General features: G+C 56.8%; 11 protein-coding genes across 11 annotated transcripts; 6 read left to right on the forward strand and 5 right to left on the reverse strand.

Annotated features, from left to right (window-relative positions):
* Positions 1–1,257: 1,257 nt before the first annotated feature.
* On the reverse strand, positions 1,258–2,252 carry C8Q71DRAFT_728628 (uncharacterized protein; the record flags this gene model as incomplete). The annotated part of the gene is made up of 2 exons (XM_047921977.1): positions 1,783–2,252; positions 1,258–1,731 (listed from the first exon to the last, which is right to left on the reverse strand). Coding segments are annotated over exons 1-2 (687 nt in total), but the record flags the coding sequence as incomplete, so codon positions are not given.
* C8Q71DRAFT_728631 (uncharacterized protein) lies at positions 2,108–3,772 on the forward strand. Its single transcript, XM_047921978.1, has 3 exons — positions 2,108–2,533; positions 2,597–2,774; positions 2,835–3,772. The coding sequence occupies exons 1-3, from the start codon at positions 2,173–2,175 to the stop codon at positions 3,625–3,627; spliced, it is 1,332 nt and encodes a 443-aa protein (XP_047784293.1). The 5' UTR covers positions 2,108–2,172; the 3' UTR covers positions 3,628–3,772.
* On the reverse strand, positions 3,773–5,860 carry C8Q71DRAFT_728639 (uncharacterized protein). The gene is made up of 9 exons (XM_047921979.1): positions 5,688–5,860; positions 5,419–5,636; positions 5,288–5,359; positions 4,837–5,237; positions 4,758–4,775; positions 4,530–4,703; positions 4,391–4,480; positions 4,288–4,338; positions 3,773–4,236 (listed from the first exon to the last, which is right to left on the reverse strand). The coding sequence occupies exons 1-9, from the start codon at positions 5,735–5,737 to the stop codon at positions 3,898–3,900; spliced, it is 1,413 nt and encodes a 470-aa protein (XP_047784294.1). The 5' UTR covers positions 5,738–5,860; the 3' UTR covers positions 3,773–3,897.
* Positions 5,861–7,054: 1,194 nt separating this feature from the next.
* Positions 7,055–8,927, reverse strand: C8Q71DRAFT_728647 (uncharacterized protein). The gene is made up of 7 exons (XM_047921980.1): positions 8,871–8,927; positions 8,177–8,818; positions 8,027–8,121; positions 7,792–7,969; positions 7,610–7,743; positions 7,424–7,523; positions 7,055–7,361 (listed from the first exon to the last, which is right to left on the reverse strand). Exons 2-7 carry the CDS (start codon positions 8,447–8,449, stop codon positions 7,209–7,211), a joined length of 933 nt encoding a protein of 310 aa, XP_047784295.1. The 5' UTR covers positions 8,450–8,818; positions 8,871–8,927; the 3' UTR covers positions 7,055–7,208.
* A 689-nt stretch (positions 8,928–9,616) lies between these two features.
* On the forward strand, positions 9,617–10,701 carry C8Q71DRAFT_697968 (uncharacterized protein; the record flags this gene model as incomplete). Its single annotated transcript, XM_047920001.1, has 3 exons — positions 9,617–9,718; positions 9,777–9,952; positions 10,014–10,701. The coding sequence occupies 3 exons, from the start codon at positions 9,617–9,619 to the stop codon at positions 10,699–10,701; spliced, it is 966 nt and encodes a 321-aa protein (XP_047784296.1).
* Positions 10,702–11,207: 506 nt separating this feature from the next.
* On the forward strand, positions 11,208–12,096 carry C8Q71DRAFT_697348 (histidine phosphatase superfamily; the record flags this gene model as incomplete). The annotated part of the gene is made up of 5 exons (XM_047919961.1): positions 11,208–11,266; positions 11,315–11,334; positions 11,388–11,596; positions 11,649–11,678; positions 11,728–12,096. 5 exons carry the CDS (start codon positions 11,208–11,210, stop codon positions 12,094–12,096), a joined length of 687 nt encoding a protein of 228 aa, XP_047784297.1.
* Positions 12,097–12,239: 143 nt separating this feature from the next.
* Positions 12,240–16,779, forward strand: C8Q71DRAFT_728653 (uncharacterized protein). Its single transcript, XM_047921981.1, has 4 exons — positions 12,240–12,774; positions 12,827–15,125; positions 15,183–16,468; positions 16,521–16,779. The coding sequence occupies exons 1-4, from the start codon at positions 12,349–12,351 to the stop codon at positions 16,563–16,565; spliced, it is 4,056 nt and encodes a 1,351-aa protein (XP_047784298.1). The 5' UTR covers positions 12,240–12,348; the 3' UTR covers positions 16,566–16,779.
* C8Q71DRAFT_728655 (uncharacterized protein) lies at positions 16,780–17,803 on the reverse strand. The gene is made up of 3 exons (XM_047921982.1): positions 17,333–17,803; positions 17,130–17,278; positions 16,780–17,082 (listed from the first exon to the last, which is right to left on the reverse strand). Exons 1-2 carry the CDS (start codon positions 17,750–17,752, stop codon positions 17,138–17,140), a joined length of 561 nt encoding a protein of 186 aa, XP_047784299.1. The 5' UTR covers positions 17,753–17,803; the 3' UTR covers positions 16,780–17,082; positions 17,130–17,137.
* A 47-nt stretch (positions 17,804–17,850) lies between these two features.
* C8Q71DRAFT_728659 (phosphoribosylaminoimidazole carboxylase) lies at positions 17,851–20,013 on the forward strand. Its single transcript, XM_047921983.1, has 4 exons — positions 17,851–17,942; positions 18,072–18,842; positions 18,890–19,635; positions 19,692–20,013. Exons 1-4 carry the CDS (start codon positions 17,918–17,920, stop codon positions 19,884–19,886), a joined length of 1,737 nt encoding a protein of 578 aa, XP_047784300.1. The 5' UTR covers positions 17,851–17,917; the 3' UTR covers positions 19,887–20,013.
* Positions 20,014–21,695: 1,682 nt separating this feature from the next.
* On the forward strand, positions 21,696–23,056 carry C8Q71DRAFT_719273 (uncharacterized protein; the record flags this gene model as incomplete). Its single annotated transcript, XM_047921292.1, has 8 exons — positions 21,696–21,847; positions 21,868–21,884; positions 21,949–22,218; positions 22,249–22,286; positions 22,364–22,442; positions 22,516–22,542; positions 22,599–22,697; positions 22,746–23,056. The coding sequence occupies 8 exons, from the start codon at positions 21,696–21,698 to the stop codon at positions 23,054–23,056; spliced, it is 993 nt and encodes a 330-aa protein (XP_047784301.1).
* Positions 23,057–23,299: 243 nt separating this feature from the next.
* On the reverse strand, positions 23,300–24,358 carry C8Q71DRAFT_719274 (uncharacterized protein; the record flags this gene model as incomplete). The annotated part of the gene is made up of 1 exon (XM_047921293.1): positions 23,300–24,358. One exon carries the CDS (start codon positions 24,356–24,358, stop codon positions 23,300–23,302), a length of 1,059 nt encoding a protein of 352 aa, XP_047784302.1.
* Between the last annotated feature and the right edge of the window lie 2,523 nt (positions 24,359–26,881).

Raw genomic sequence — 26,881 nt, forward strand, 5'->3', positions numbered from 1 at the left:
GGTGAACGGATGAGCACGGTCGCCTGCGCCCAGACAGCGAGCGCGCACGGCCACGAATAGCAAGATGCTCGCCTGCTTTCCTCCATCGCCCGACCATCGCACCCGCCCCCCGGCCACTGCTCGGGCACCGCCCGCCAGCGTGCGCGATCGGCGGTCGACAGGACGCGCCGCCCGCGCGCCATGTGCAACGGGCCTGGCAGATGCATCTCGCGGCGAGTTGCGCGGCGACGTGCGCAGACGGATGGGGCACAGCGGTGGGCGCGCGCGTTCCTGTGTCGGGACTCCGGCGAGCGAGGTTACGTACGGTGAGAACGGCCGACATGTATCCGCGGGGCGACACGGCGGGAGGGTCGAGCACGCGCCGACGAGGGCAGAAAGGAAGATGGTGGGCCAGAGGGAGTGCGTGTGCGCGCGTGCGGGTGGCCTCCGCGCCGCGCGGGCCGCCGCCATGAGGCGGGATGACGGCGAGGGTCCGGCGAGGGACGTGGGCAGATGCCGTACTCTGCGCGACAGGCCGCCGGGGCGAGACTGCGGTGGCTGCGAGCGAGAACCCCGTCGCGGTGGGCAACACCGCGCGGCACACGGGCGCTGGCGGCGGCGGCGCGGGGTGGCCGGGGACAGGGCGCGGGGCCGAGGGCAGGCGGGAAAACAGGGGATGCGGCCGAAAGAGGCAGGCGGGGAGCCAGGGGACGCGGGGCGCGCTGTGGCCGCACCCAGCCAATCAGCGCTCGCCCCCGCCCGATCGGGGCAGCGCAGCCACCCGCGAGCGTGCCGCACGGTTATCACCACCGCTCAAATATCGTCCCCGCCCTCCCCATCCGACGCCGCCCCCGCTCCCCCTTCGACTCGCCCCCGTCGCCCTCGTCGTCGCCCTCGTCGCGCCCCGCGATGTCCAGCTCCCCCCGCCCCCCGCCCGCCCCCGCCCCCGCCGTCGCCGCCGCCACCCCCGCCCGCTCCCCGCCCGAGCAGCCACCCGCCCCCGCCCCCGCGTCCAACGGCCCCGCGCCGCTCGCCAGCCAGTCGCCCGCCCAGCTCGCCGCCTTCCTCTCCGACGCCCTCCGCGACGCAGACATCCTCCGCCACGACCTCGCCCGCGCAAAGCGCCGCGCAGACAAGGCGGAACGCCTCCTCTCCAGCCTCACCCAGCCCGCCCCCGCCCCCGCCCAGCAACGCCCACCCGCAGACCCCTCCGCCTCGCCCACCGCCGCCCCCGCCAACGGCCAGCCCCAGCCCCTCCCCGAGTCCGCCGTCAAGGCCATCCTCGACGCCGAGGCACGCGTCGAACGCGCAGAGGTCGCCCGCGACGACGCAGAGGCGCGTCTCCGCGTCATCCAGGACGCCTGGACGGAGCTCAACCACTACCTCAACACCATCGAGGTCCGTGCTGCCGACGCCCGCATGTCCTTCTCCCGCATCGTCGCGGACGGCGGCGGCCAGCTCGTCCTCATCCCCGTCCACGCCGCAGGCCCCTCGTCCGGCCACCCGTCCTCCCACCCATCCCACCACCACACCCTGCCCCCCATGAGGTCGCTCCCGCCTCGCACCAACCGCCCGCCCTTTCCCTCTCTCCCCCCGCCTCCCCTCCCCAACGCCACCAGCCGCGTGAGGCCACGTTCCGGCAGCCTCGAAGCCTACCACGCTGGCCTCACTGGCCCCGGTGGCCCTCCCCCGGCAAAGCGCATCCGCAGCGAGCGTGAGCAGACTGACCGCACGCGGCAATACAGTGTATCGGTGAGCACCCCTCGCGTCTCCCTCTCCGTCGCCGTCTGACAACCCATCCAGCCTTCCGCCTCGCCCCGGTATGCCTACGTGAACGGCCGTCACGACCCCGGCCTCGTCCCTCTGCAGCACTCTGGCAGTGCGAGTGTCCCGGCCCTTCACCCGTACTACGGCGCCTCGAGCCAGCCCGCCCCTTCCTACCGCGCCCACCACCCTGACCGCGACGACTCGGTCCAAATCCATTACGTCGACGCGTCCGGGCGTCCGACCCACCATGCGCGGCACGCTCGCCGCCGCGGTCGCTCGCCACACTCGCGCAGCCGCAGCCGCGAGAGCTCCATGAGCGTCGACGAGATGATCCTCGAGGCCACGACCGGCGACGACCATGAGCGACAGGGCGTCCCCATAGGTCGTCCGCACTCTCAGTCGCTCACTCACCACCCCTCGCAGCAAATGTCCATGCCGCGCGTGCGCCACCGCTCCCAGTCGCCCATGGGCCGCGAATACCTCGCCGTGCCGCACTCCCGCTCTCGAGGTGCGTCGCGGCTCTCTGCCCTCACCCACGAACAACTTTACCCATCCCCTTCCTTCCCAGGTCCAGGCGGCGGCAGCGGCTCTCCTGGCAGTGGCGGTGTCTCGCCGATCCCAGGCCATCCCAGCGTAAACGGCCCCCTCGGCGCCCCTGGCCAGATGCAGACCTACCAGACACACATCTTCGCGCCGCCAGTCACTGGAGCGCCCGTCAAGAAGAGCAAGTTGTCCGGCGCAGCGAGCTCTGGAAGCCTTGGGCCCAATGGAAGCGTCCTTACATTGGGTATGTACTGATCACTGTCGTACCGCCGCGTCCCTCCGTGCTGACGAGCAGGCTTATTTGCAGGTCCCAACGGCTCCGTCATCTCAGGACCCTCGGTCATGGGCGGTGGCGGCTTCCCGCCTACGAACGCATCCGGTCAGCGCATCTGCCGCCAGTGCGGCCTGCCAGGGCGGTACAAGGAAGGCAAATGCGTCGAGAAGTGGGGTCCAGGGCCCGAAGGCCCGGGGACAGTGTGCGACCGGTGAGACCATCTCCTCGTGCCTTCCCACCGCGAGCGTAGCTGACAGCGCGCGATCCATAGCTGCCGAAAAAAGATGAAGCGCGTCGAGCGGCGCGGCACCATGGACGGACAACTCGCCATGGGTCTTTCCCACCATCACCAGCCACCCGCGGCAATCCACCCGTCCTCCCACCACCACAGCACCCTCAATGGGCACGGCCCCGGCCCTGATCGCTCTCTCCACCGCTCGGATACCCTCCCTGTCAACCACTCCTACCCGCATTCGCAATCCTCGCGACACCTCGGTCTCGCCTCGTCCATGACGTCGCCGTACTCACGCCATGAGAGGGACCACGAACGGGACCGTGAGGAAGCAAGGACGCAACCGACGTCGCCGCCCTCCGGCCACTTGGGATCCCAACGATCGCCGCCGACCCCGCCGTACATCGCCACGCTGCCCGGTGCATCCGTTGGCGACGACGACGACGCTTACGAGATGGAACGAGACCGCGTCTCACGGCCCAAGGGTTCCCGTGCGCAGAGCCCCGCCGGACGGGTGCCGCAGAGCAACCACCGGTCGACCGACCGCAGCAGCTCACTGAGCAACACGCCGCCCCTGAACGGTGTTACGAACGGCGCCGCCGCGTCCGCCAGAGGATCCCCGAGAGGCTCTGACGCCTCGCGCGCGAGCGGTGGCGGCTCACGCTCCGAGGACATGGATGCAGATGGTGATGCTGATGCCGATGCGGACGCTGACGCCGACGCGGAGGTCGACGCAGATGCGGACGCGGATGCCGACCTGCTCGAGGCCGTCGACGCCGCCGAGGCGAACAACTCTAACGATGACGAGTGGCTCAAGAAGGAAGAAATGTAAATAGTCGTTTTTTGGTATACCGTGTTCAGTTGCTTGCATGAACTCACGAACTTTGTCGCCGCTGCTATGTAACATTAATCCCGCGTGTCGTGCTGTATGAAGTAGTAGTTAGATTGTTCTGATGTTATTGTGCTGTCGTTCGCATTCGTGCAGTGCTCGGAGTGTCAAGCCTCAAGGAACGCAGCAAGCATATCCATCACGGCTCACCCATCGGTGAGTAGTCTACATTCTACGCTGTCGAGTGTTGACCACCTCCAAGTACTCTGATCATCATTGCGCCTGCACTTTCTGCGCGTCGGTGCGCTGGAACTGCTCGATAGCCCATTCCGCCACATCCCACTGCTCGTCAAACGACTCGCGCCACTGCCACTGCCAGTTTCGGTAGATCGACTTGCCCAACTTATCCAGCTGCTCGCGCTCGTCGGAGCAGTCGCTCCCGTCGTACTGGCCCGGCCAGTTGAATTCGCACATACGACCCGTCTCTCGAGCGTACTTGAAGATTGTGTTGGCGAACGGCAGCCGGACGCTTTGGTAAATCCGGAGGACCTCGTGGACGCGGTCGAGTGTCGTCAAGGGATGGGCGAGCAGTCTTCCGAGGATGTATGCGTCCTGTAGGTGCGTCGTTAGGCTATGCTGCTACAGTAGCACCATCGGACGCACTTCGATGCTTTGTCCTGCGCCGGCCCCGAGATGCGTCTCCATTGCGTGCACCTAGGCGCTGTTCACCGACCGTCTCGGGAGTGGTAGGTCACAGAATACATACCGCATCACCGAGCAAGGCTGCGCGTCCGCGTACGGAGAAGGGCAAATCCGAGATCATGTTGATTACCCAGCGGGTAGGTGTGTCGACGCACTGAGCGCGTGCGTCAGACAGCGGTTCTCCGTTGAGGCATTCCACGTACCTGCGCCATATCCTGGACTTCCTTCTCCCAGCCTTCAAACAGCTCCAGGATCTCTTCCTTTGGAACCTCTTCGGCCCACTTGCCCTCGTAGACGGTGCCCTCCATCTCTGGCCTCGTCTTGAAACCGATCCAGTTGATGAAGCTGCCGTGCGACACAGGATAGGAAACGACGTGCTGTGGGCTGTCAATCAGCGTGCAACGACGCTTCGCCGTGATCGGGTCACTCGCCTTTGACTTCCCGGAGTACTATTGGCGATCATTCCACGGTAAGTGGTTTGCTGTTGAACGTCTATATATGTAAACTCACGCATAGTGTGTACCGAAAGCCTTGGTGCTCAGGGTCGATCACCTTGAGTCTCTCGGTCGGTATAAGAGCTCTATAGGTGATGATACCCGTCCACTTCGGCGTCGCGGCAGAGCACCTCGAACAGTGTTCTCGGTCGACGTCCGGAATACAGTCCTGCCGGTGAGCGATGTCGTACATAGACGTGCGCACCGCTGACTTGATACCGTCGGCTCCGATGACAACGTCCGCTTCTGCTGTCGTTCCGTCGGTGAAATGCAGCTCGTAGTGCATGACATCCCCCTTCTCGTCCAGAATCTCCGAATAGTTGACCAACTTCTTGTCCATATGCATAGTATACGATTGCGGGACGTTCTGAAGCAGGACTTGGATCAGATCTGCCCGATGCATGGTGGACGAGCCGTCTAGTCTTAATGTAAGTGGACAGTGACAGCGCGAAGACAAAAAATCCTACAGGGCAGCATGACGGTGTAATAATTGTAAGTATCCTCTGTTCTATCGGCGCGTCTGTACACGAAGCCAGGTCCTCGTTTCGAGGATAGGCTGTCAATGTTCTGTAGTGGTGAACGATCAATGCACACTCACCGAGCGCTTTACTGGGTGGCCTTTCGGACGCCCGAGCCAGCTGGTCGTCGATTCCAAGTAATTGCATGACTCTCCAAGTCCGCTGCCATACGCTGATTCCTGCACCAAACACAGACATTTCGGAATGTCTCTCGTAAATGGCGACCTCGAGGGGGGAGTCCTTCTGGTCATATTTCCCAAGCACCGTGGCCAGTGCCAGTCCTGCTATGCCGGCGCCGCTGTGCTCATAAATCAGCATTCGATACATTGACACCATCGCAGCAACTGACCATATTGCAATACGGAATCTGGGCTTCGGACTCGTCGTTGTAACTCCCATTGTGCGATACAGGACTCAACTGTCGCCCTCGGCGCATAAGGCATATAAGCCAGATAGGCAGCTCTCACTCTCGTTTCTTGAGGAGACCTCTGCGGAGCTGGCTTGCGGGTGACCGCTTCTGCCGTGCTGGCGAATAACTTTCCCTCGAGAACATACTCATACTGATCTTTCCTGGGACAATCTACAGTGTGACAGACTCGTCATCTAGTAGCTACGTGCGTCCCATTGCCTTCCGTTCTGCCTTCTGCGTGTAACCAGGTGCGTCCACCGCGTGTCGAGCGCCCAGCACTGTGCTGAACGACAGTGAGCAGTTAGCCAATGTCTTCACACGAGAGAATAGCACCGCCTTCACATGGGGCGCAGAGGGCTATGCTCCCATGCATCGTCCGAGCATGTTCCGCTAGTGCGTCGTTTGTAAGCCCGTGTTGTCCATCCGGGGATGCGTTGGCGCAAAAGTAGACGGGACGGCGTCACGTCGGGGTGCCTTAGCATGTGGATCGTCCTCCATCCCGCCAGCGCTGGGGACACACGCACCGGGGCCGGGCTGCGCGCTCGCCGCCTGACCACAGCTGACCACTTGCTGGCATCCCTTCTATCTTGAGTGCGGGATCACGGGTCCGAATCCCTAGGATCACTGCCACAAAGCAGGACGGCCCATCGTCGGGACAAGCGATACGTCCGCCATCTGACAGAACGAACGTCCACCGCCGCGACTGCATGATAGACGCCACATCGCAGGCCATGAGCTCGCTCCGAGTCAGTGATTACTATACGGCGCCGATGATTGACGGGGATGCAGTCCACCAGCCTCAGAGGCTCGGCGAGTCGCTCCTGGAATGAAGTCCATGGGATGACCATACATTAATCTCAAGAAACATCGACTCACCCGTCACCCTTATGTCCTCGCGAGTGACAGTCGGGAGCTACCACAAGCAACGCCCTGTCCAACCTGCTTAGTGCTTGAAGGTCGCGCGCACCAAAGAGTTCCGCATCTTGCCCTTCCACAGACTGATCACGCAATGGAGAGTATCGTGACAAACAACCATTTAAATTCAAACTACACACATACATGACAGAACAAGTATCCATCAGACGTACGCCCAACTCGCTGGCAAGTCGCCGTCCGGCCCCGAAGGGCACGAACAGGCGACAAACCAAACGTCCTCGCATCGACCGAAGCCGACATGTGCTCTGCATAACGAGCGGGCGCTGTTGTCATCGACTGGACATGAAGGATGTGGCACGAATAAACGTGCGAGACTCGAGTTAGTACCTATAAAATAGATCCTAGCTGAGTATGTTCTAAGGATTCCTCATGTCGAGGTGAGGATCTTATAGGCGTTGAGTTTAGGGCAGGGCGGACATACGAAAATTTGACAAACGGGAACGATCATGTGATGTCTTTGTACACGTCTGTGGCGCGGGCCCCACTACATTGTCCGGACATCGTACATACCCCTAATGATTACGCCTAGTACCAGTTGTGCTGGGGTTCATAGCCGAGCTCCCTACGAGCCTTCTCGATACTGAGCAACGTGTCGTTGGGACCCTTGGTCGGCGTGTAAGGAACGCCCGGGAAACACAACGGTACGATTTCCGAGTTGGGTTTCCGCATGGTCGTGTTCTACAGTATACAGCATCAGCAACTAAGCTCAAACGTAACTTTCAGAGAAAGAGTCAACATACCGAGTTCGCGATGAGATACTGGTGGTGTCCAGTCATCTTTGATTCGAGGCCCTTGCGGATCGCCTGGGCACCGTCGCGAGCGTCAATATACCCGAACAAGCTGCCAGCGCAAGCAAAGTCCCAGCCAAAGTGCCATCTGCAGGTCAGTTCTGCGGTTAACAACTCGGCAGATCCGTGGACACGCACTTCCACTTGCGGAGCTTTGGATCATGCTGCCAACCGTCGAAGTCTTTGAAGTCCTCCAACGCTTGCACGTTGGAGAAACGCAGCGATATGACCTTTGTCGTAGGGTCCCACCGGCAGTATTCCTCTGCTATCACCTGCAGACGCCGTGAGTTCGCGTCCTTGAGGAAGGCGCTGTACAATACCTCTCCGACGAGCTTGCTGAGTGAGTACGCACTCTCCGGACGACGCGGTGAGTTCTCATCAACAGGAATATAATCCGGAACCCAAGGTGCAAACGGGAGGCCGAGGAGCGTCTCCGAGGACGCGAGGACGAGGTTCTTGATACCGAGCTTGCGCGACGCCTCTAGGATATTGTAGGTCCTGTGGAGCGCGCAAGGATGAGCAGGATCGATGTGTACATACTGAGATGAGACGCACGCCATGACGTTCAGCTGGAATTGCGTCGAAGAGGCGGCCATACCGGGGGCGGGCAGAGCTGCGAGATGCACAACAGCGACTGGAGCTTTGTATTTCTAACATAGGCCATCAGTGTGCCGCGACGAAGCATGGCTCTGTCGCAATGCTTACCGTATCAACTTCGATCAGGTTCTCCATGACCTGACCCATGCTCTCGAGGTCAACGTACATGTAGATGACGTCCGGCGGCGCATCCTTGGGCGGAGGCGCGCGGTCCATGTTGATGACCTGCCAGCCATGCTGCTGCAGGTCGACCACGGTGGCGCGACCCAGCTTGCCAGAACCACCAGTGACGACGACGATGGGCTTCTGAGCGGCAGCGTCGAATTCATCCTGAGGTACGCCAAGAGCGCGTGTGGCGGTGAACGAAAGCGGGCGCGACATTGCGACGATAAGCTCAAATTTGTACTAGCGCGTCCGTGGTTGTGCCTGTGGAATCCCGAGGTCGGTGGATAGGCCAAGGTCAGACGTCTGCGGGCACTCGACTGCCGTGGCACATTTGTAGGAGACGGTGCAGAGAGATCGTTCCGTCGGTAGCCCGTGGACGCTAGCGTCGGTCCGGGGTTGTACAATACGACAGTCAGACAGGGACCGCTGAATCCTCAAATGCGAGACGGATTTGAAAGCAGACAGAGCCAGCAGCATCCCATGACCCTTGGGTGGAGGAGGGTGACTCTGTCGCCCGCTTTGAGTTGCGGTTCGCGAAGCGAGCGTGTGAGGACACTGTCTGCGCACCAGGCGGAGTGGGAGCATCTGTAGCAGACTAATTGGAGCGGCGAGGGGCAATGTAGTAGACTGTACTCACTGTACTGAGTAGTAGTAGTACATAGTGGCGGCGACAGGCCAAGTTGCGGCTTGCCTGATCGGGATATCCTACCACTTCGCCGACGTCACAGTGTGCACGATTTCAGTAGTCGTGCACATCCTCGACGCTCGTTGCCCTCCATCTCCGCGTTGAGCCATCCCCTCCTGATGCGTGGGTGCTTGCTGGCCTATCCGCGTGCCGTACATACCGCCAATCTCCGAGTCGGCAATTACTTACAGTCGAGTTGTCGCTTGCCTGCCATAGCATGTGCGCCATCCGTGAGACTTGATCAGGATTTAACCTAGGCTTTCTTCGGCTTTTGGCTGGCGAAGATACGCGCAGGTCAGCCGGGTGAGTACCATTCAACTACGCCGTCTCCCGAGCGGTGAGCATTGTGTGGTTTGGTTAGTCCATTCCTTTGCTCACGACCCATCAGCAACGCATACTACCTGCGGCTCTTAACGTGTACAACGCGACCCATTATCTGCCGGCGTCATGTTTGCGCGAGGCCTTCCCTCCCGGCTCGCCAATTCATCGTTTGAACATCAGTAGGTGTTATTGTCGTGCTAGGCTTCACACGCCCGCTTATCACCTTGCCGTATCCACTTACATACGGGCTACGTGGCGAGTGCCGTCCCGCTGCATTGTTCTTTGTAGTCACATTGAATTCAGGGCCACTCCCGTCTCCACCTGCACCACTATAAGCATACTGCCTGTGCTCGTGGACACTGTCCCATACTATCATCATGTGGCCGTTCTCACAGCACTCGCCCGAACGCGAATATGTCTCGCTCATGTACAAGACGACTGCTTGCTACGCCAGCTGGGACCCTTTGAGGCCTGTACACGTGAGTACGCGTTGTCTATGGTATCTATCGTAGAACTGATCTTTATGGACCGCCTCAGGTAGGCGATTTCGGCCGACTTCAAGACGATGGGTCTTTCGCGCCGCATGGCAACATCTTCGCTGAAGGCCTCGCCGGGAAGTACAAGATCGAGAAGCACACACAAGGACAAGACAAACTCCGCTATGTCGTTTCCAACAACGGCAAAGAGGTCTCTGTGGCACCGGATGTAGATATGTATGTCGTGACATCAGTCCTCAGCGAGCTATTTGCCTCTCATTGATTTCCACCCCTTCAGTTCTCTGGAAAGCATCGTCGAAGGGCACATCAAACACAAAGTTACATTCTCCAAGGGTCGCGGCGCGCTCCTCGCCATGCTGAAACCCCGCCTTACCACTGTAACCTACCCGGGTCGTCTGTCTCGCCTCCTTGCTGACCGCGAGTGGTCGGACTTTGTCCTCGTGTCTGAGGCCTACACGTGCAGATCGTACGCTCGTCTCCTCACCTCTACCTCGTCGAAGGAAGTCACTGTCGGTCTGGGTGCGAGCTTGCCCGTCGCGGCTGCCGCAGGCGTGCCGGTCAACGTGGGCGGAGACATTGACGTCCATTGGCACACGGACGCCCATAGCGGAGACTGGAAGTGTGCCCATCACGAACCCGTAATGCGTCGAGGCGTCTCATCTACTGCGGAGGAAGACAAGCTCAGCAATGAAGAGAACGGGAGTGAGCCTCTTTGCTACCCCCTCTTCAAGCTTGTCGCGATTCGTCGACCCTTCGGCTCCCCTGTTTCTACCGTTCGAGCATTCGACTTTGAGCTCCCAAACGTGGTCCCGCCCTGGATGAAGGATCCGAAAGAGGAGAAAGAAGAGGCCGAGAACAATGATGCGACCATACCGACAAGGGGCGAGGAGGTACCGGAATACTCTTGGAGAGACTTATTCAAGTCTTTGACGTCGTGGATTTGCTCCCAGGTGTCGGCTGTGTGACGGAACACGCATGCCCTACTGATGTGTGAGTCACTCACCCAATGTTGTCCGATTACTTGTGAATTTTCAACCGTCAAGCAGATTGTTCCGATTTGACCGTTGTTCAATGCAAATCGTGTACTTACAGAATCTGCGCATGCCGGGGGCGACACTGCGAGTTCAACTTTCCGGGCGAGTACGACGGCAGCGAGTGCGCGGACGAGCGCGAACGGCTGGAGAGGTTGGGGCGGAAGCTGGGGGACCAGTGGTCGTGGCAGTGGCGGGAGCCGTTTGACGAGCAGTGGGATGCCGCAGAGAGGGCCCTCGAGTGCACGTCGATGGGCAGGAGGCTGGGTGACCACGGCGCGTTCTGGTGTCCACCTGCGTCTGTCGTAGATAATTCCAGCGTTTCGACGCGCTTGAGTAGATGTTAGCGACCTTTGCTGGTTCACGCTGCGTGTGTGGAGACATGGATTCGGAGCGCTGGGAGATCGATCCCTCGCACGCGTCGTCTCTCTCTCACCGCCATGACTAGGGCCACAGAGAAGCGCATCTTCCTCACCCGCCACGCACAGGCAGAACACAAGTAGGCCATCCGTCTTCACGCCCGCGCGGTGCTCATCGAACTCTCCAGCGTAGAGGATGACTACTCCAGTCCGTTGCACCCGAGCCCGCAGTGGCGATATGCTCACGAGCGACATCCACAGTTCACGATGCCCCGCTCACGGCCCTCGGCCGTGAACAAGCGCGAAAGTTGCACGAAGACGTCAAGGACACGATCCAGCAGACGGCAGACCTGTTGGTGACGAGCGGACTGCGCCGTACGATGTCCACTGCGATCATTGGCTACGCCACGCTCAGGACGCGGCTCGAGGCGGAAGGCAAGGCGGTCGTCGTGCTCCCACAGCTGCAGGAGGTGCGTAGCATGGCCCTGTGGCTTGTCGCTACGGTCGCTGAGGGCCTGCCAGTGCAATGAGTTCCCCTGCGACAGAGGCTCGGTGAGTGCTTAGCAGACGGTGTCCCGCGCGTCACCGACAACGGCGACAGTCGAAAGAAGTGCTGGAGGCGGACGCGGAGTTTGCGGGACTGGACCTGGGCAACCTGACGCCGGACTGGAACTCGAAGAAGGGGTTCTACGCGAGCGACAGCAAGGCCCTCAAAGCACGCGCACAGTGGAATCGCCAGTGGCTGCGTGCGCGCCCGGAGCGGGACATCGTGGTCGTCGCGCACGGGGACTGCCTGCGGTACATCACGGACGGGGAGAACTCGCTGAAGCCGTGGGCGAACTGCGAGGTGCGCGAGTACACGTTCGCGGTGGACGCGGAGGAGGACGAGGCGGGCGTGGCGTGGCTGGTGCTGGTGCAGAAGGTTGCGCAGGAGGGCGCCGACGAGCCCACCTCCTCTGCCCGTGCGTAGACACGGAGATGTAGAAGACTGTAGACATTGTATGTGTAGAGTAGAATGATATGTTATTCTGTATGTTGCAGACGGCCGTCACGTGGCAGTGTCTGCATTATACATGGGCGGCTGCGATGCCCCGTCTCGCAACGACGGCGGACACGCTGCGCTCGACGGTGCCGACGACCTCCCGCCGCCGCTGGATGCAGCCTCCTCGCCCGCCCCCCGCCGCCGCACGCTGGACGCCCTCCCACTCCCTGTGCGACCACCATGCAGAGACCCGCCCGCCAAGACACCTTTGACCTCCGCGATCAGATTATCCCCGACGACCACAACAGCCAGATGATGGACCACGCCTATCCCTCCGACGAGGAGCACTCCGTCCTCGAGGACGACTCCGACACCGACGACCGCGGCTTCATGGACGACGAAGACGACGACGGCTCCTCGTCTCTCTCCATTCCCAATGAGTCCATCGACTTTGACTTGGTCTATGCCTTGCACTCATTCGCCGCCACCGTCGAGGGCCAGGCCAACGTCGTCAAGGGCGACAGCCTCTTCCTCATGGACGACAGCAACAGCTACTGGTGGCTCGTCAGGGTCCTCAAGACCCAGGAGGTCGGCTATATCCCTGCAGAAAACATCGAGACTCCCTTCGAGCGGCTCGCCCGCCTCAACAAGCACCGCAATGTGGATGTGCGTGTCTATCAATTCCAGTTCCTCCATCGTCTACTCACACGCATTGCAGCTGGCATCCGCGACCCACGCCGAGCTCGAGGAAACACGCGACCGCCTCCTCGAGAATGTCTCTCGTGGCGCTGCATCCCCGTCGCCTACCCCCGCCGGTGCACGCAGCTCTCGCCATGCCAGAGGCGTTGCGTTCACGGCCGCCTTCTCCGTACATCGCTATCCGCCGGCCGTCTGGGGAGACGAGGAGGACGAAGAGGAGGACATCGAATGGGACGACGAAGGCTACGAGGACGAAGACCCCGAGTTGGCCGAGGAGCAGGAGGAACGCGAACGCGCCGTCATGGCAGCGAGCAGTGGTCCGCGCGGTATGCCGCCCATGGAGCCGGACGACGGCATGAGCTGGGAGGATGGCGCTGTCGAACAAATGCAAGCTAGGGAGCGGGAGGCTGCCGCTGCAGCAGAAGCCGAACGCTTGCGCCAGCAGCAACAGCAGGAGCAGGAGCTGCGAGAACAGCAACAACACGCCGCCCAGTCACTCCGCAAGCAGCCGTCTCGCGAGCAGATGCAGCTCCAGTCCGGTGGTGTAGAGGTCATACCAAACTCGCCAACGAAGCCGATGGATCCGGCGCATGTCACGGAGACCCGCAAGCTCACCATGACGCCGCCCGTTGCGCGTGTCGACGACGTCCGCATGGGCCAGGATGAGCGCAAGCGTACGCGCGAGGAAGAAGAGGAGGCTGCGCGCAAGAAGTCCAATTCCGTGGACGCTGAGCGCGCCAAAGCGGGGCTTGGCCCCAGCGCAGGCGTGCGCCCCCCGGCAGGCGGTGGCAAGCTGCGCAAGGAGCGCGACTCAACCGACGACGAGAGCGTACGGGAAAAGGACAAGAAGAAAAAGAGCGGAGGCATGTTCGGCGGGATCTTCGGCCGCAAGAAAGACAAGGACAAGGGGAAAGACAAAGGCGTGGACAGCAGCAGCGTTGCCAGCGCAGGCAGCGACAGGGACCTCAGTCGCGAGTCAGAGGAGTCTGGCAAGTCGTCCAAAGATCCCCATTCCGCTGCGACGCCCGAGCCGTCGTCGCCAGTCACAGCTATGGCAAGACAACAGCAGCAGCAGGGTGGCTACAGGGCGTCTCCTGTCGGACAACCAGCCCAGCTGCCTCCTCAGCAGGGCCCACAGACTCCACCGCAAGCCGCGATGGCGAGCATCTCACAGCATGCTTCACAACTGCGACAGCGCGACCAGCAGCAGCAGGCGCTATATCAGCAGTACCTCAATCGTTCGCCATCCACGCCCCCCGAGGCTCAGCCATCGTACGGCTTGCAGTCCGCGTCTGCGGTCCTCCAGGGATCAGCGTCATTCGCCTCCTCTACCAGTTCTGCCTCCGGACTTACGGTGGGCGCCCCTCGCCCGCGGCCCGGATCCCTGGTACTGTCTCCTAGCGGCGGTATGGACGGTCTGCTTCCCGATCTCAGCGTCGTCCGCGTGTTTGCCGGAAGTCATCTGCAGACGGAGGCTACGTTCAAGACGGTTCTACTCAACGCATCCACAACCGCCCAGGACCTCGTACGCCAATCTATACAGCGCTTCCGGTTGCCGGCGGGCGAGGACGAGAAGGACTACTACCTCACGATCAAGCAAGTGGAAGGATCGTCCGCAGACTTGCTCCCTCATGAGAGGCCCCTTGGCGTCTTCGAATCACTCGTTGAGGCGGCCTTGGAGCTCCCGAAGGTGAAAAGGAGCAGCGTTGGTAGTATCAGTTCGGTCGCTAGCAATCTGTCGATGCACCCCGCCATCAAGAAGCTGTCCATGAACGACTTCACCGATGATTCTGCGGTGAAGTTTTATCTCAACCGCAAGGGAGGCGAGCACGACCAGAGCATGGAAGGGGAAGGCGATGAGACGTTACTCGCCGAGAGCGTACAGGGAGAAGATCCTGAGTCCCCCAGAACGAAATCACAGTACCTCACGGTTACCACCACCAGTCCGACGAACGTTGTCACGGCGGAACGATTCAGCTCACCGTCATATAGGTTCCCCTTGCAACTGGTGATTTATCCGGACGATCTCCCTGATGACATGGTGTTCGACCCACAAACAGAGGCTATCGTCTTCAAAAACACTCTACGTGATCGTCCTCAGGTAGCACCGTCTCCAGGAGTCCCGCAGAATATGCGCAAGAAAGTGTTCGTGCTCCCAAGGAACGTCACTGTCGCAGAAGTTATCGAGATTGGGTTAGAGCGCTTCGGTATACTGGAAGGCGTCGTCGATGGCGGTGACGAGATTGAGGACAAAGCGACCAAGCGCAGAAGTTCGTCGCGGGTTCGCTACGGCTTGAATGTCGACGTGGGTGGCAAAGGTACAGTAGTCCTCTCGCTGCAAGATGCGAATCGTATTGCTGACATGAGCGCTGCAGAACGCGAGTTGCCCCCGTCAAGTAAGGTCATCGACTCCTTCCCGCGTCCACCGACGTATCGTGCTATGCAGTTCAGTAAGCGCCGCTCTGTGGACTCTGCACAACTCCTTGGAAACCCCGACGACGTCTCGCCAGATGATCCTATCTTTGTTTTGCGCCGTGCGGTAGCGTACCGCGCAACGTCTCGCCACAGACTGTCTGCTCCTTTGGACGAAATCGCTCTCCAACGCATGCAGCGAAACTCTGCAGCGAGCTCAAGTGCAGGGTCAGATTCCACAGTAGGCCCAGCTGAAGACACCAAGTCACAGACCTCACAGACGTCGAAACAGGCTATCATTGCAGCCCAACGCGCTGCTACACGTGCCAGCCAGCGTGCAACCTTGTCAGCCCAGGCGAACGAGGCACGAGGTTTGGATGTTGCGCTTCCTGGCGGAGCTATGGTCCGCAGTCTGCGAGGCGAAGTTGACAACAGGATGCGCTACTCCTATGTCGAGCCTGATGGTGAGACATACGACATCAGCAATATCGTTGAGGAGGAGTGGAGAGGCGAGGTAGGACCGTCTACGAGGACTGACACCACAGCAGATGATCTGTTGCATGGTGTCCTCGCCCGGGGCAAGGATGGGCTCGGAGCGAAGCTTGACCGCGTCTTGAGCAAGATCAAACACGAGAAAGACGCTGCTCGCGTAGCGATCTCGCAAATGGGCTCAGACACACGGGCGGATTCTCGTGGTGCTGCCAGGTCTCAGTCGCCGTCGCCGTACTCCACGGCAGATGGACGGTCATCTTCGCGGGCGGCGACGGCCACACCGACTGCGAGTGGGAGGGCTTCCGCAGGTCAACGTGTCCCATCGTCTATGTCGCGAATGTCGAGCTACAGAACGGCCAGTCCTGGTGAGTCTTCGGACAGCCACGGCAAGAGGAGTGTCACCCCCAATGCGAACCAACGGCGGCCTCTACTCCACGAGCGGCAAGGTTCCGCTCTCTCGGAGGCATCAGCATATCGAACGGCGACACCTACCTCGCCTCCTGTGGCTTCTGCTGGTCGATACCAAACGCCTATGCCGACCCCGCGCCTTGTGCTGCCCAAGGACGACTTCGGGCTCTCGCAGATGATGGCCGTCATCGAGCTCAGAGCATCTCAGCAGAACAAGCTGCCAGAGCTTACCCCGCAGGATCGGGTCGACGAACTGCTCTTCGGCAAGCATCATGATGTGAACGCCTTGCATAGAGATATTCGAGATATCTATTCGAGCACCTTCCAGCAATTGGAAGAGATGGATCAAGTACGTAGTTGCATTCTCTGCGAGAACTAACGTACTGATTTGAGTGACGTAGACTCTTGAGCAACTACTCCATCTTGCTCTACCTACTCATAGATAGTCGTGGCACATGTGCTGATCCACCGCTCTCGTCCTTCCTTGTTTCATCTCCCCTTGTCATTTGTTTTAACAGTATTTATTCTACCTTAGGCTGTACGCTCTCATCATAGTTGTTCGCATCTGGTTGACTAGAACAACGATACCCGAACGTCCTTCGTTTGACCCAGTATCCTACTGAAAGTCGATATATCAGTCTTCATGCAGTGATGCGCGATGTCCTGCCTGAACTGTCTGCTTCGGCAATGGCGAGGCGTTACATCCATATGACAACCCTCGATCGAGACGTACATCCACTGACCAACTGCACCAAAGTCCGCAGCGATAACTACATTTGCCTCGACGGATGGTACATACTGACCAACGAATCCGACACTGCAATTGAAGCCTGTCGCAACCTACACCGACGTTCCCTCGCATGCGGAAGCCTCGTAGAGCGGCTCCTCAGGGGACGCCACGGAAAGCGAGTGCTTTGCGCTGGCCTACGGGAGTGGCCATCAAACGACTGCGATGTTCTATTGCTGAGTGGGTTCAGATCCATGCAATATGAGCGACGACGTACACTCACTGTGGCTTTCAAGTCGACTGCTCGCTCATCGCGACATCCATCTCATTGATGCTCGCGTCGCCCGCGCCATGAGAAGGGGCGAACACGTCGGCACCCGCAGCCAATGAGTCGATTAGAAGCGCGAGTCGAGGAGTGGACAAGTTGGCTTCCTGGAGGGTGGTTGCGTCAGCTGCGACATGTCGGCGGACGGAGGACGAGCACACCTTGCGAATCTCCCCCAGATCCTCGCTGAAGGCATCTGCGACGGAGGCCATCCAGAACTTTCTGAAGCGTTGCCTGAGTATTTGCTCGTCTTGTGCGTTCCCCGGGAAGGGAGCTACGGGATGAGGCTCTGGCGTGGGCGATCGGCGAGATGCAGGCGGAGGCGGGGGACTTTGCTGGGTGCGCTGCTGGGTGCGCCGAGGAGGCAGAGACTCGTCCTCCGAGGACGACGACGAGTCCGTGTCCGACGACGAAGACGCAGCAGCGGGGACAGGCGCACGAGCGGCCGCGATGTCTGAAGAGTCCGAGTCCGAGTCTGCGCCAGACGACGACGAGCTTGAGGCTGCGCGTCGTTTGCGCTTTCGCGTGCGCTTCCTCGTCGGCGGCGGTCTCTGCGGCGGCGGGGCCAGCGGCGGGGCCATGGTGGTTGTTCGTGACCGTCCTCGCTGTCCTCGCCGCCGCGAGCGATGTTGAGGCGGCACGTGAGGCCGAAAAACAACTGAGCGGGCGCCTAGGCGATGTTTGGGACCGCTGCCTGCTTGTCCTCGTCCTCGCTGTGTTTGTCGTCGCGCTCATCACCGACAACGATGGACAAGGTTGTTGGTATCCTAGGTGCGGTGCGTTGCTTTCGTTTGCTATGTCCCCCGCTTCTTCAGCCAGCAATACTCACCATACGCTCCTTCAGTCCTTTTCTCGTCCCAGCAAGACAATAATGCTCATCCACGCTTGTCCACCTGCCAGGCGGCGGACAGCTCGGGCGCATGCTCGCGCAAGCGGCGTCGCTGCTCAACGTCAACGTCGTTATACTCGATGTCGGAGACCACGCACCTGCGAAGCAGGTTGTCTCTCCCCGATCTGCCGACCTCGCCCACATAAACGGCTCGTTCACCGACCCTGCCAAAATCCGCGAGCTGGCTGCCAAGGTCGATGTGCTTACTGTCGAGATCGAACACGTCGACGTCGGCGTACTGCAAAGCGTAGAAGGCTCGGTCCCTCTCGGAGTTCATCCCAGCCCTACCACTATCCGTGTCATTCAAGACAAACTCGTTCAGAAGCAGCATCTTGCAGCCCATGGCTGTCCGGTCTCGACCTTCGTCCAAGTCGACTCAAACGCCGCATCTGTCACCTCGATCGCTGAACAGCTTGGGTTACCCCTTATGTTGAAGAGTCGAACGCTCGCGTACGACGGTAGGGGCAACTACGTACTGCGCACTCTGACCGACATACCAGAGGCGATCGCAGCTTTGGGAGGGCGGCCGCTTTACGCAGAAAAATGGGTTCCCTTTGTCAAGGAGATTGCGGTCATGGTCGTCAGATCTGCCTCCGGGGAAGTTGCTTCGTACCCCGTCGTCGAGACAATCCACAAGGACAACGTCTGTCATTTGGTCTTCGCACCTCTGCGCAGCAATGATGCCATGCTCGCCAAGCGTGCCCGCGAGGTCGCAGAGGCCTCAGTCAAGACGTTGGAGGGAGCTGGCGTGTTTGGCGTGGAGTTGTTCCTAATGGAGAACGGTGCGCTGAACGTGCCAAGTTAGGGATGAATGCTGAGTTCACCACAGGTTTGATCTTCGTGAATGAGATTGCCCCTCGACCGCACAATTCCGGACATTACACCATCGAAGCGTGCGAGACGTCTCAGTACGAGAATCATCTCCGTGCCATCCTGTCCCTTCCTCTCGGATCTACCGCTCTCAAGGTCCCGTCTGCAGCCATGGTGAACGTGCTCGGAGCATCCAACAATATGGACGAAGTTACCGCCGTTGCGAGGCATGCCCTGACTATACCTGGTGCCGCGGTTCATTTGTACGGCAAATCCGAGTGCCGCAAGGGCCGCAAGATGGGCCATATCACCGTAGTCGCTCCCTCCGACGCGGAACGCAGTCGGCGAATCCGACCCTTGTTGGAACGCCTCCCTTCTCCCAGCGACGTTGTGGAGCTGGACTTCTACGCTCCCCTCGCGCCGGAAGCCGGCTCTGGTTTCCCGTACCGTCAGCCGTTGGTGGGCATCATCATGGGTTCGGACTCGGACTTGCCCGTGATGCTCCCGTCCGCTAGGATTCTCGATCATTTTGGTATTCCTTACGAGCTCACGATTGTGTCTGCTCACCGCACGCCCGACCGTATGACTGATTATGCACGGTCTGCCGCCTCTAGAGGTCTTCTAGTCATCATAGCAGGAGCCGGAGGGGCAGCGCACTTACCAGGGATGGTCGCTGCAATGACGAGTTTGCCGGTGATTGGTGTTCCGGTCAAGGGCAGCTCCCTGGATGGTGTTGATTCCCTGCATAGCATTGTGCAGATGCCGGTAAGTCCAGCTCTGTGGCCTCAGTTGCAAGCTCGCCGTTCATGCAGCTCTTCCAGAGAGGTATTCCTGTTGCAACAGTAGCCATCAACAATGCTAGCAATGCAGGCTTGCTGGCTGTCAGAATATTGGCAACTGGTACTCCTGAGATACTCCACAAGATGGATGGCTATCTCAAGGATCAAGCAGATGAAGTAATAGGGAAGGTTCAGAAGCTAGAAGAGATAGGATGGGAGAAGTACCTCAGGAGATGACATTATGTGATAATAATGCATGACAATCTGATACATCTCACATGTGTACCTCCTAGATGTTGTGAGGCACATCTTTCAACCAGGTCAAGATGATCATAATGCACCAGGGAAATCATGTATCCTTCAACTGATGACATACAAATAGTGCATCCCTGACTCCTGAAGCCCCAAGACACCTGGGTAGAGAAGCTGCTTGTAACAGCACAAGCACTGATCCCTGACTCCATCAGAACTTTGGGGAAACCACTGGCGGCCACTGACGTCACTGAAGTAGCTATATCAGCAAATTTCAGTAACGTCAGTGCAGCTCAGCGGTATTCAGCAGGGCCGCATGCAAGTCAGCACAACACGGAGTGTGCTGCACCGTGCACACGGCTGGCGGAGAGCAAGACATGGCAGAGGGCACAGATGGCAGACATAATCATTGTAATCGTGATGGAGAGAGGAGGAGAACATTTACTTACTTGCTGGGGAGCGGGCCATGTCTGGCAATACGATCCCTTCAGTTTGAAATCTCAGAGCAAGCAGGCAACATGTCTAGTACTGTCACATCTGTAACACTACCTCCTCAGCTCCAGACATTCAATCTTACATATCTCCCACTCTGGATTTTGACTTGTGCATGCCTTGATAACCCCACTATTCTTCTTCATGACCTTCACAATGATTGAACTTACATATCCAGGCTTCCCTACAGACATGGTACTGTTGGAGTCTGGGTTATAGTTAGTGTAATACTTACTTCAAGGTAACCAGTTACTTGAAGTTGAGCAATAGAGTAGAGGGTGTCTCCTTCGTTACAGAGGAATAGTAACGAAGTTGAATGGTTGAATGAATAGATTACCGAAGTATTCAATACTCGGTAATTTGGAAGGAAGCGTCGGTAATGCTTAAGTCCAGAAGAGCAGTTACTGAAGTGTTGGCAATAAAAGGATTACCGAGAAGCGATGTTAGAATGTCAATCAGTATGATGAACCTTCTCCAATGAACCCGACTCTTGTAGTCAGTTGAAGTTACTTAGACCTTACTAGTAGCGCGAGGACTGTACTAAGTAAGGTCTCACAATCACAGGTCTTAGAGCGCGTCGGTAAGAACTCAGTGAGAGTGGTCGAGTGGCTAGTGTGGCTAACTTAGCACTCGGGGCAAAGCAAGTCTTCGTGTGGCACATAAGGTGAATTTTGGTAAAGAGTGTAGATGAATTGCCACAGTCTTTCGTCTCGTCTTATATACATTTCCGAGTCCTCAATCCTGTGTACTATAAGCAGTTCAAGGCTATCCTATGTACGGTACTTGAGACGCGTCAAATTCCACAGCCTAAGTCCTCACCGAGCTAAGTCCAAAGTGTCAGCCCTGCCATCCTCGGTGATCCTTCGGTGTTCCCATTACCGATGGTCAATAGATCCTCGGGAACTCGGTCCTTCCTTCCGTCGGTATTGAGGTCCAAAAATGGTCATTGGCAAACTCCGTCAATAGCCGGATATTACCGAAGTATGTTTGTTTGTTTGTAAATCCCGTTTATTGTCGCGTTAGGGCGAAGCCCTATGTAGACATGGGCTATTGGGGTACTGTACTAGTAAGGTGGATCAGAACGTAGGGTCGACTGGAACATTGAACCGAAGTATGTGATGATCCTATTGTCGGTCAACTCATTGTGCTTACCTAATGAAGGACCCTTCAATGGCGGAGTTTATGACAATAGCTTGTGAGTCGAGGCATATAAGGCAGACTTGGGATTTGGAGATATTCCCATAACATATCCCCCCTTGCCTCGAATCACTAGCTTGTGATCTTAGTTATCCGACTTCGGCAATGGTCGGCAAACTCTCTCTCGGCGACTCCCTCAGTCTTCAAGAAGCTGGTATGATCGGGCTTCCCGACTATGTCCCTTATCACGTGGATGCCGACATACTTGAAGGCCTCAATACCACCTTCCAGTCTCTTGTCAACAGCCCCTTCAATTGGTACGCTATTGGCAACATAGTGTTCCATATCTTGTCGGTAAGTTCCATTGCCGACTTGGATAATCTTTAACCTTGTTAACCTGAGATCCAATTTGTCCTAGGCAAATACTTGGACCTTGGGTTAAATCATCAACCTGAGGTTAGCCTGGCCGAGTGGTTGGCCGCTAAACCCAACCTGGAGTGTTTTCCTCGCGCTTGGTGCGATTCGGACAAGGATTGCTTGGTTGGCAATCTTGATGACCTTATCGACAATGAAGCCGAGGAAGACGACACGGATATGCAAGTGGACAAGGATGAAGATGTCAAGGGTTTCGACGATCATGGCGAAGATGTTCATTCGGAATCGGATATCCTGATCGAAGGATCCATCGGTAATGAACACTGAACTTTGGATTACCAAGGGCATTTCTTCATGAACAGCAAAAGGTACCCCAAATTGGTAAGTCTCATGATCGCCTTTGTTTTAAAACGTCTCATTGATATCCCTTCTTAGTACTCGGACAATAATTGTTGTAGCCAATGCAAGAAGCATGGTTTTACCGAATGTCTTTGGCAATTCACTACAGCTGCCTGTATGAATTGCCGAGATCGCAAGGTCAAGTGCAATTTGTCCAGTGGCAAACCAGGAGTGTGATATAGAAGTATTGCCAAGGTGTTTGATCAAGTAGGTTTTGACTTGGAGACCGGTCAATTCAGTGAGTTTGTTTTCCTTGTTTACCGAGTTCGTTGTTTTACTGATTTTTCACTTCAGAAACTCCTCCCTCGGCAATTCCAAGTACCCCAGCATCGACGACCTCAGTATTGCCGCCACCTTCAACCGCTACTCAAGCTTCGCATTTGTCGTGTCAAAGTAAGTCCGTTTTTATACTTTGTCAGTCATCTTCTGACTTCTCCAAAGGTATGCCGAGCCGCGACGCAGTGGCTGATGAAGACATGCCTCAAGCATTGAGCATGCTTTGTTGGCAAGTCACTGGACAGCTTGAGGTGTCTGGTAGCGGGGCTTCAGGTAGCCAGGCTGGTCCTGGGCCTTCTACTGAGCGAAACCTGAACCTTCAAATCCTCAGGGTTCTTGACCAAATGGATCTGCGCCTTCAGCGCCTGGAGGCCGCGGGTACTCAACCTGCAAGACACGTTCAGAAGGGAAAGAAATCGAAGGGGAAAGGAAAAGGCAAGGAGCGTGCTCGTGACAACATGGACGAATACGAGTAGATCTAGTTCTTGTAGTGATCAATTGTCTTGTAGTTGGTAATGGTACCTTTCTTGATCTCATGTATACTCGGTCGATAGCGCTTGACAGACCATTTCTTGATAGTCAAATGAATTCGACGTATAAGATGCGTGAATAGAATACCGACGACCGATACAATGAGCTCGAGATATAAGTACAGATGATCGCTCTGGCACGTCATTATCGAGCGGATTACCGAGGCATTACTGACGACTTTCTTGAGACTAGTTAGTGTTGTGAATCCCCCTTTGTACTCCCCCCTTATCTACAAGAACAAGATCACCTCCATCAGAATTGCCAGTATTGCCATCAGCCGCCCAGGACTTGTTGGTAATACTGTTGCCGACATCGGTAATATTCTCGTCGCTGCCAAAAATGTCTTGTTTGAGCTGTGACCAAGTGAAACGACAAGGACTGTCTGGATGGTACTCCGAGTCTGGCGACAGAATAACTGTGGGGCCATTTGGCGAATTACTCCCCCCACTCTCACTGTCCCTCTCCGAAGGGTTGAATGGAGCACAGCTGGTGTCCTCATGAGGATTACCGCAGCAAGAGCAGCATCCTCCGCGAAGACGACCGTGACCTGGAGGCATGATAGCTGTGTCCGTGGGGGCTTTGGCATTCCTGGGGCTCAGGATTACCGAGCGCTCAGTATTAAAACGACTCGGGTGGAGGATAACGTGCCCTGAATTAGAGTCGAGCTGAAGACGTGAACCACTAGGATCGTAGTGTCCTGGCCACCCGATGCTACGCAGGTACTTCAGGAGTGGGCAATCGATTCTGGGCATGCCAGTAAGCCCCGTGCGGATTTGGTAAACTCCTCGAACGAACTCTCCAGCCCAGCGTATAGCCTGACTCCCGGCGGCTTGCAATCCCTGGAACACGGCCATAGCGTCGTCGACCGTTGGGAAGCAGCAATTCAAAGGGTTGAATGCCTCATGCAGTGGGTTACACAACCAAGTGGGTGGCGGACGAATACCGACAGCTTGAGCAGCATCGGCAATAGCGTCGTTAACGCCGAGCTGGGTGTGAATGATCTGGAGGGCTGTCCAGAGCATGCGCGAAATATCCTCTTGCAGGATGACGTAGTGAGGAGGATTGGGACGGACAAGGAAAATGTTGAAAGTGGGACGCCAGGTGAGAATATTCCCGACAAACATCCCGAAGGGCTGCTCAGGACGAGTGAGCTTGGCAACGGGATTACCGGGGCCTTTGAGGACAGGGGATTCCGGCAATCCCGACAGGTGGATGCGAGGCGTCTGGATGCAGGATACGACAGCCATGGTAATAAACAGAGAGTTAAATGGGTGTGGCGAGTGTTTGAGATGAGTTGGAACTTGGTGAGGGAATCAAAGCAAGTTGAGGTGTCCTTTTATATGATTACCAATGACCATTACCGAGAGAGTTCCGGTGAGTTCGACGACCAGAAAGCCTTTGTTCGACAAATACAGTGGGCCACACAACCTCTGGAGTTACACAATGCAAACTTCGGCAAGTCGAGCCGTGACCTGTTTCTTGGGTTTGGATTGTTGCCACTCCTTCATAATGAAAGGTGCATTGGTCAAGTCCTTTGCCGTAAGCCATTCATCGTAAGAGGCATCATAGCCGATCCAACGAACCTTGAATTCTTTGCGCGATCTACCATTGCGAGTTGTCTTGGATCGCTCGGCGAGAATTCATTCGACTTTGTATTCCGGTAATGCTTCAAAATCCGCTCGGGAAAGATTTCGATGAGGTAGATTGCCAAATTCTTGCGGGGAAGCATTATAGCTTTCAAGGTGCATGATGTTAATTACCGGATGAATGCCGTAGGACGCCAGTAGGCGTATCTGGTAAGCGACTGATGAAACTTTGTGTATGACTTCAAACGGTCCGTCATATTTCATGAGTAGCTTTCTACTGCGTCCTTTCTCACTTCATAAGAGCTGAAGTGAATCGACATCTAATACTACTTGATCACCTTCCTTAAACTCGGTTACTAGTTGTCCCTTATTATAAGCTTGTCGTTGATGCATTTGCCCTAGTAGCAGAGCTTCTTGAGCCTCTTGTCGATTGGCTTCAAAAGCTTGTACTAGGGACGAAGCTTCGGGATGACTAGCATCCTCAATTGTCCTCGGTAAACTGTTTGCCGAGTGAATTAAGGTGCTACCGGTGACCGGATGGTATCCCTGGAGTAGAAACGCTGGTGCAAATCCAGTTGCAGTATGCAGGTTTGTGTTGTAAGACAATTGCAATGCCGATAGGTGGTCGGTCCAATCATCTCGCTCAGGACCGATGTAGGCTTGCATTGAAATTTCCAAAGTCTGATTCAAAATCTCGGTTTGTCCGTCAGACTGAGGATGATAGGCCGTAGTCAATGCGCGCCTTGTGCCCAGTAACCTGCATACTTCTTTCCAGAATTTGCCCTTCCAACGTATATCTCGGTCGGAAATGATTTGCCGAGGAATGCCATACTCCTTGAGGACGTGATTGAAGAGTAATTGTGCTGTACCTTTCTTGGTAATAGTCGTGGTAGTAGGAATGAATATTCCGTACTTAGTGAGCTTATCCACGACTACTAGGATATTGTTACATCCATTAGAATCCGGCAGTTCTGGAATGAAGTCCATACTAATGACTTCAAACGGTTGAGTAGGAACTGGGATAGGTTGCAACAATCCCACAGGAGCGTGCCTTCTGGGCTTAGCTTTCTGGCAAATATCACAAGTGATGACATACTGCTTGATGTCTCTCAACATACGAGGCCAATAGTATGTGCTAGCGATGCGGTTATAGCACTTGTGATATCCACTGTGAGCTCCTTCCAAGATTGTATCATGGCATTCCTTCATGATCTCTACTTGGCAATCCTCAGGTACACATAACCAAGAATTACCGAGGTTGTCTTCAAAGTACAGCAGACCGTTATCCTTGAGTCGGTAATTAGGATAGTCTGAGAGACTCCAATCAGTAATGCTACCAAGATGTTCCTTGATTTCCTTGAGATGCTTGTCCTTCTCAAGTGCACCCTTCCAACTGTAGAGTTCTTCGGGAGAAAGGCTAACCAATACCGAATAACTCTTAGAGGTTGGGATATCAGTGGAACAGCCATTGTCGGTAATGCCGACGTTCAATACGGTTGCTTCAACTGCTTCCTCCTCCTCAAACAGAGTCTCGGTAAACCAACTCGCTGTAGTAAGTAGTCACTCTTCAAATTTCTTGCTGAGCTCGGTAAACATATTGCTTAATGGATCCTCTAGTTCTTGAGAAAGCCAAAGGGCTTCTGAACTGTCTTGAGAGGGCCCATTTGGAATGGTACTCGCCGGCACAACCGTGAAATGGGGTCAACATTAGAATGAACTCTTCCTGCCTGGTGAACAATTTGTAGGCCGGGATAGGCTGCAAAAACTGTTCCCCAGGTAAGAAGATGTCGATTAACATTCTGAAATGTCCTACTCCAAGTCAAGGCCGCGTGGTCGGTAATTGCTAGCACTTCCGCCCCTTCCAGGTAGGACTGATATTTAATAAGTCCTTCCTTCAGAGCAAGTGCTTCACATTCTGTTGGCAAATAATTCCGCTCAGCTGCCTTGAGAATCCTAGACCAATAAGCAATAACTCGTTCAATGTGCACAGTAGTATTCTCAAAATCCTTATCCCACTCACCTTTGGGCGGTATGTCATGAACATCCGAGTTCACCGATATTACAAGGCTGGGTATGGGTTCACCCTTCTTGAAAGCCTTGTGTAGTCGCTTGTATACCTTAGTACCCTTCAGATCTCTGATCTTGACGGGTTGAACCTGTTGAAGGATAGCGGCTAGTCCGTAG

This window comes from Rhodofomes roseus (genome assembly GCF_022264815.1).
Source record: "Rhodofomes roseus strain CIRM-BRFM 1785 chromosome Unknown C8Q71scaffold_1, whole genome shotgun sequence".
NCBI lineage: Eukaryota > Fungi > Basidiomycota > Agaricomycetes > Polyporales > Fomitopsidaceae > Rhodofomes > Rhodofomes roseus.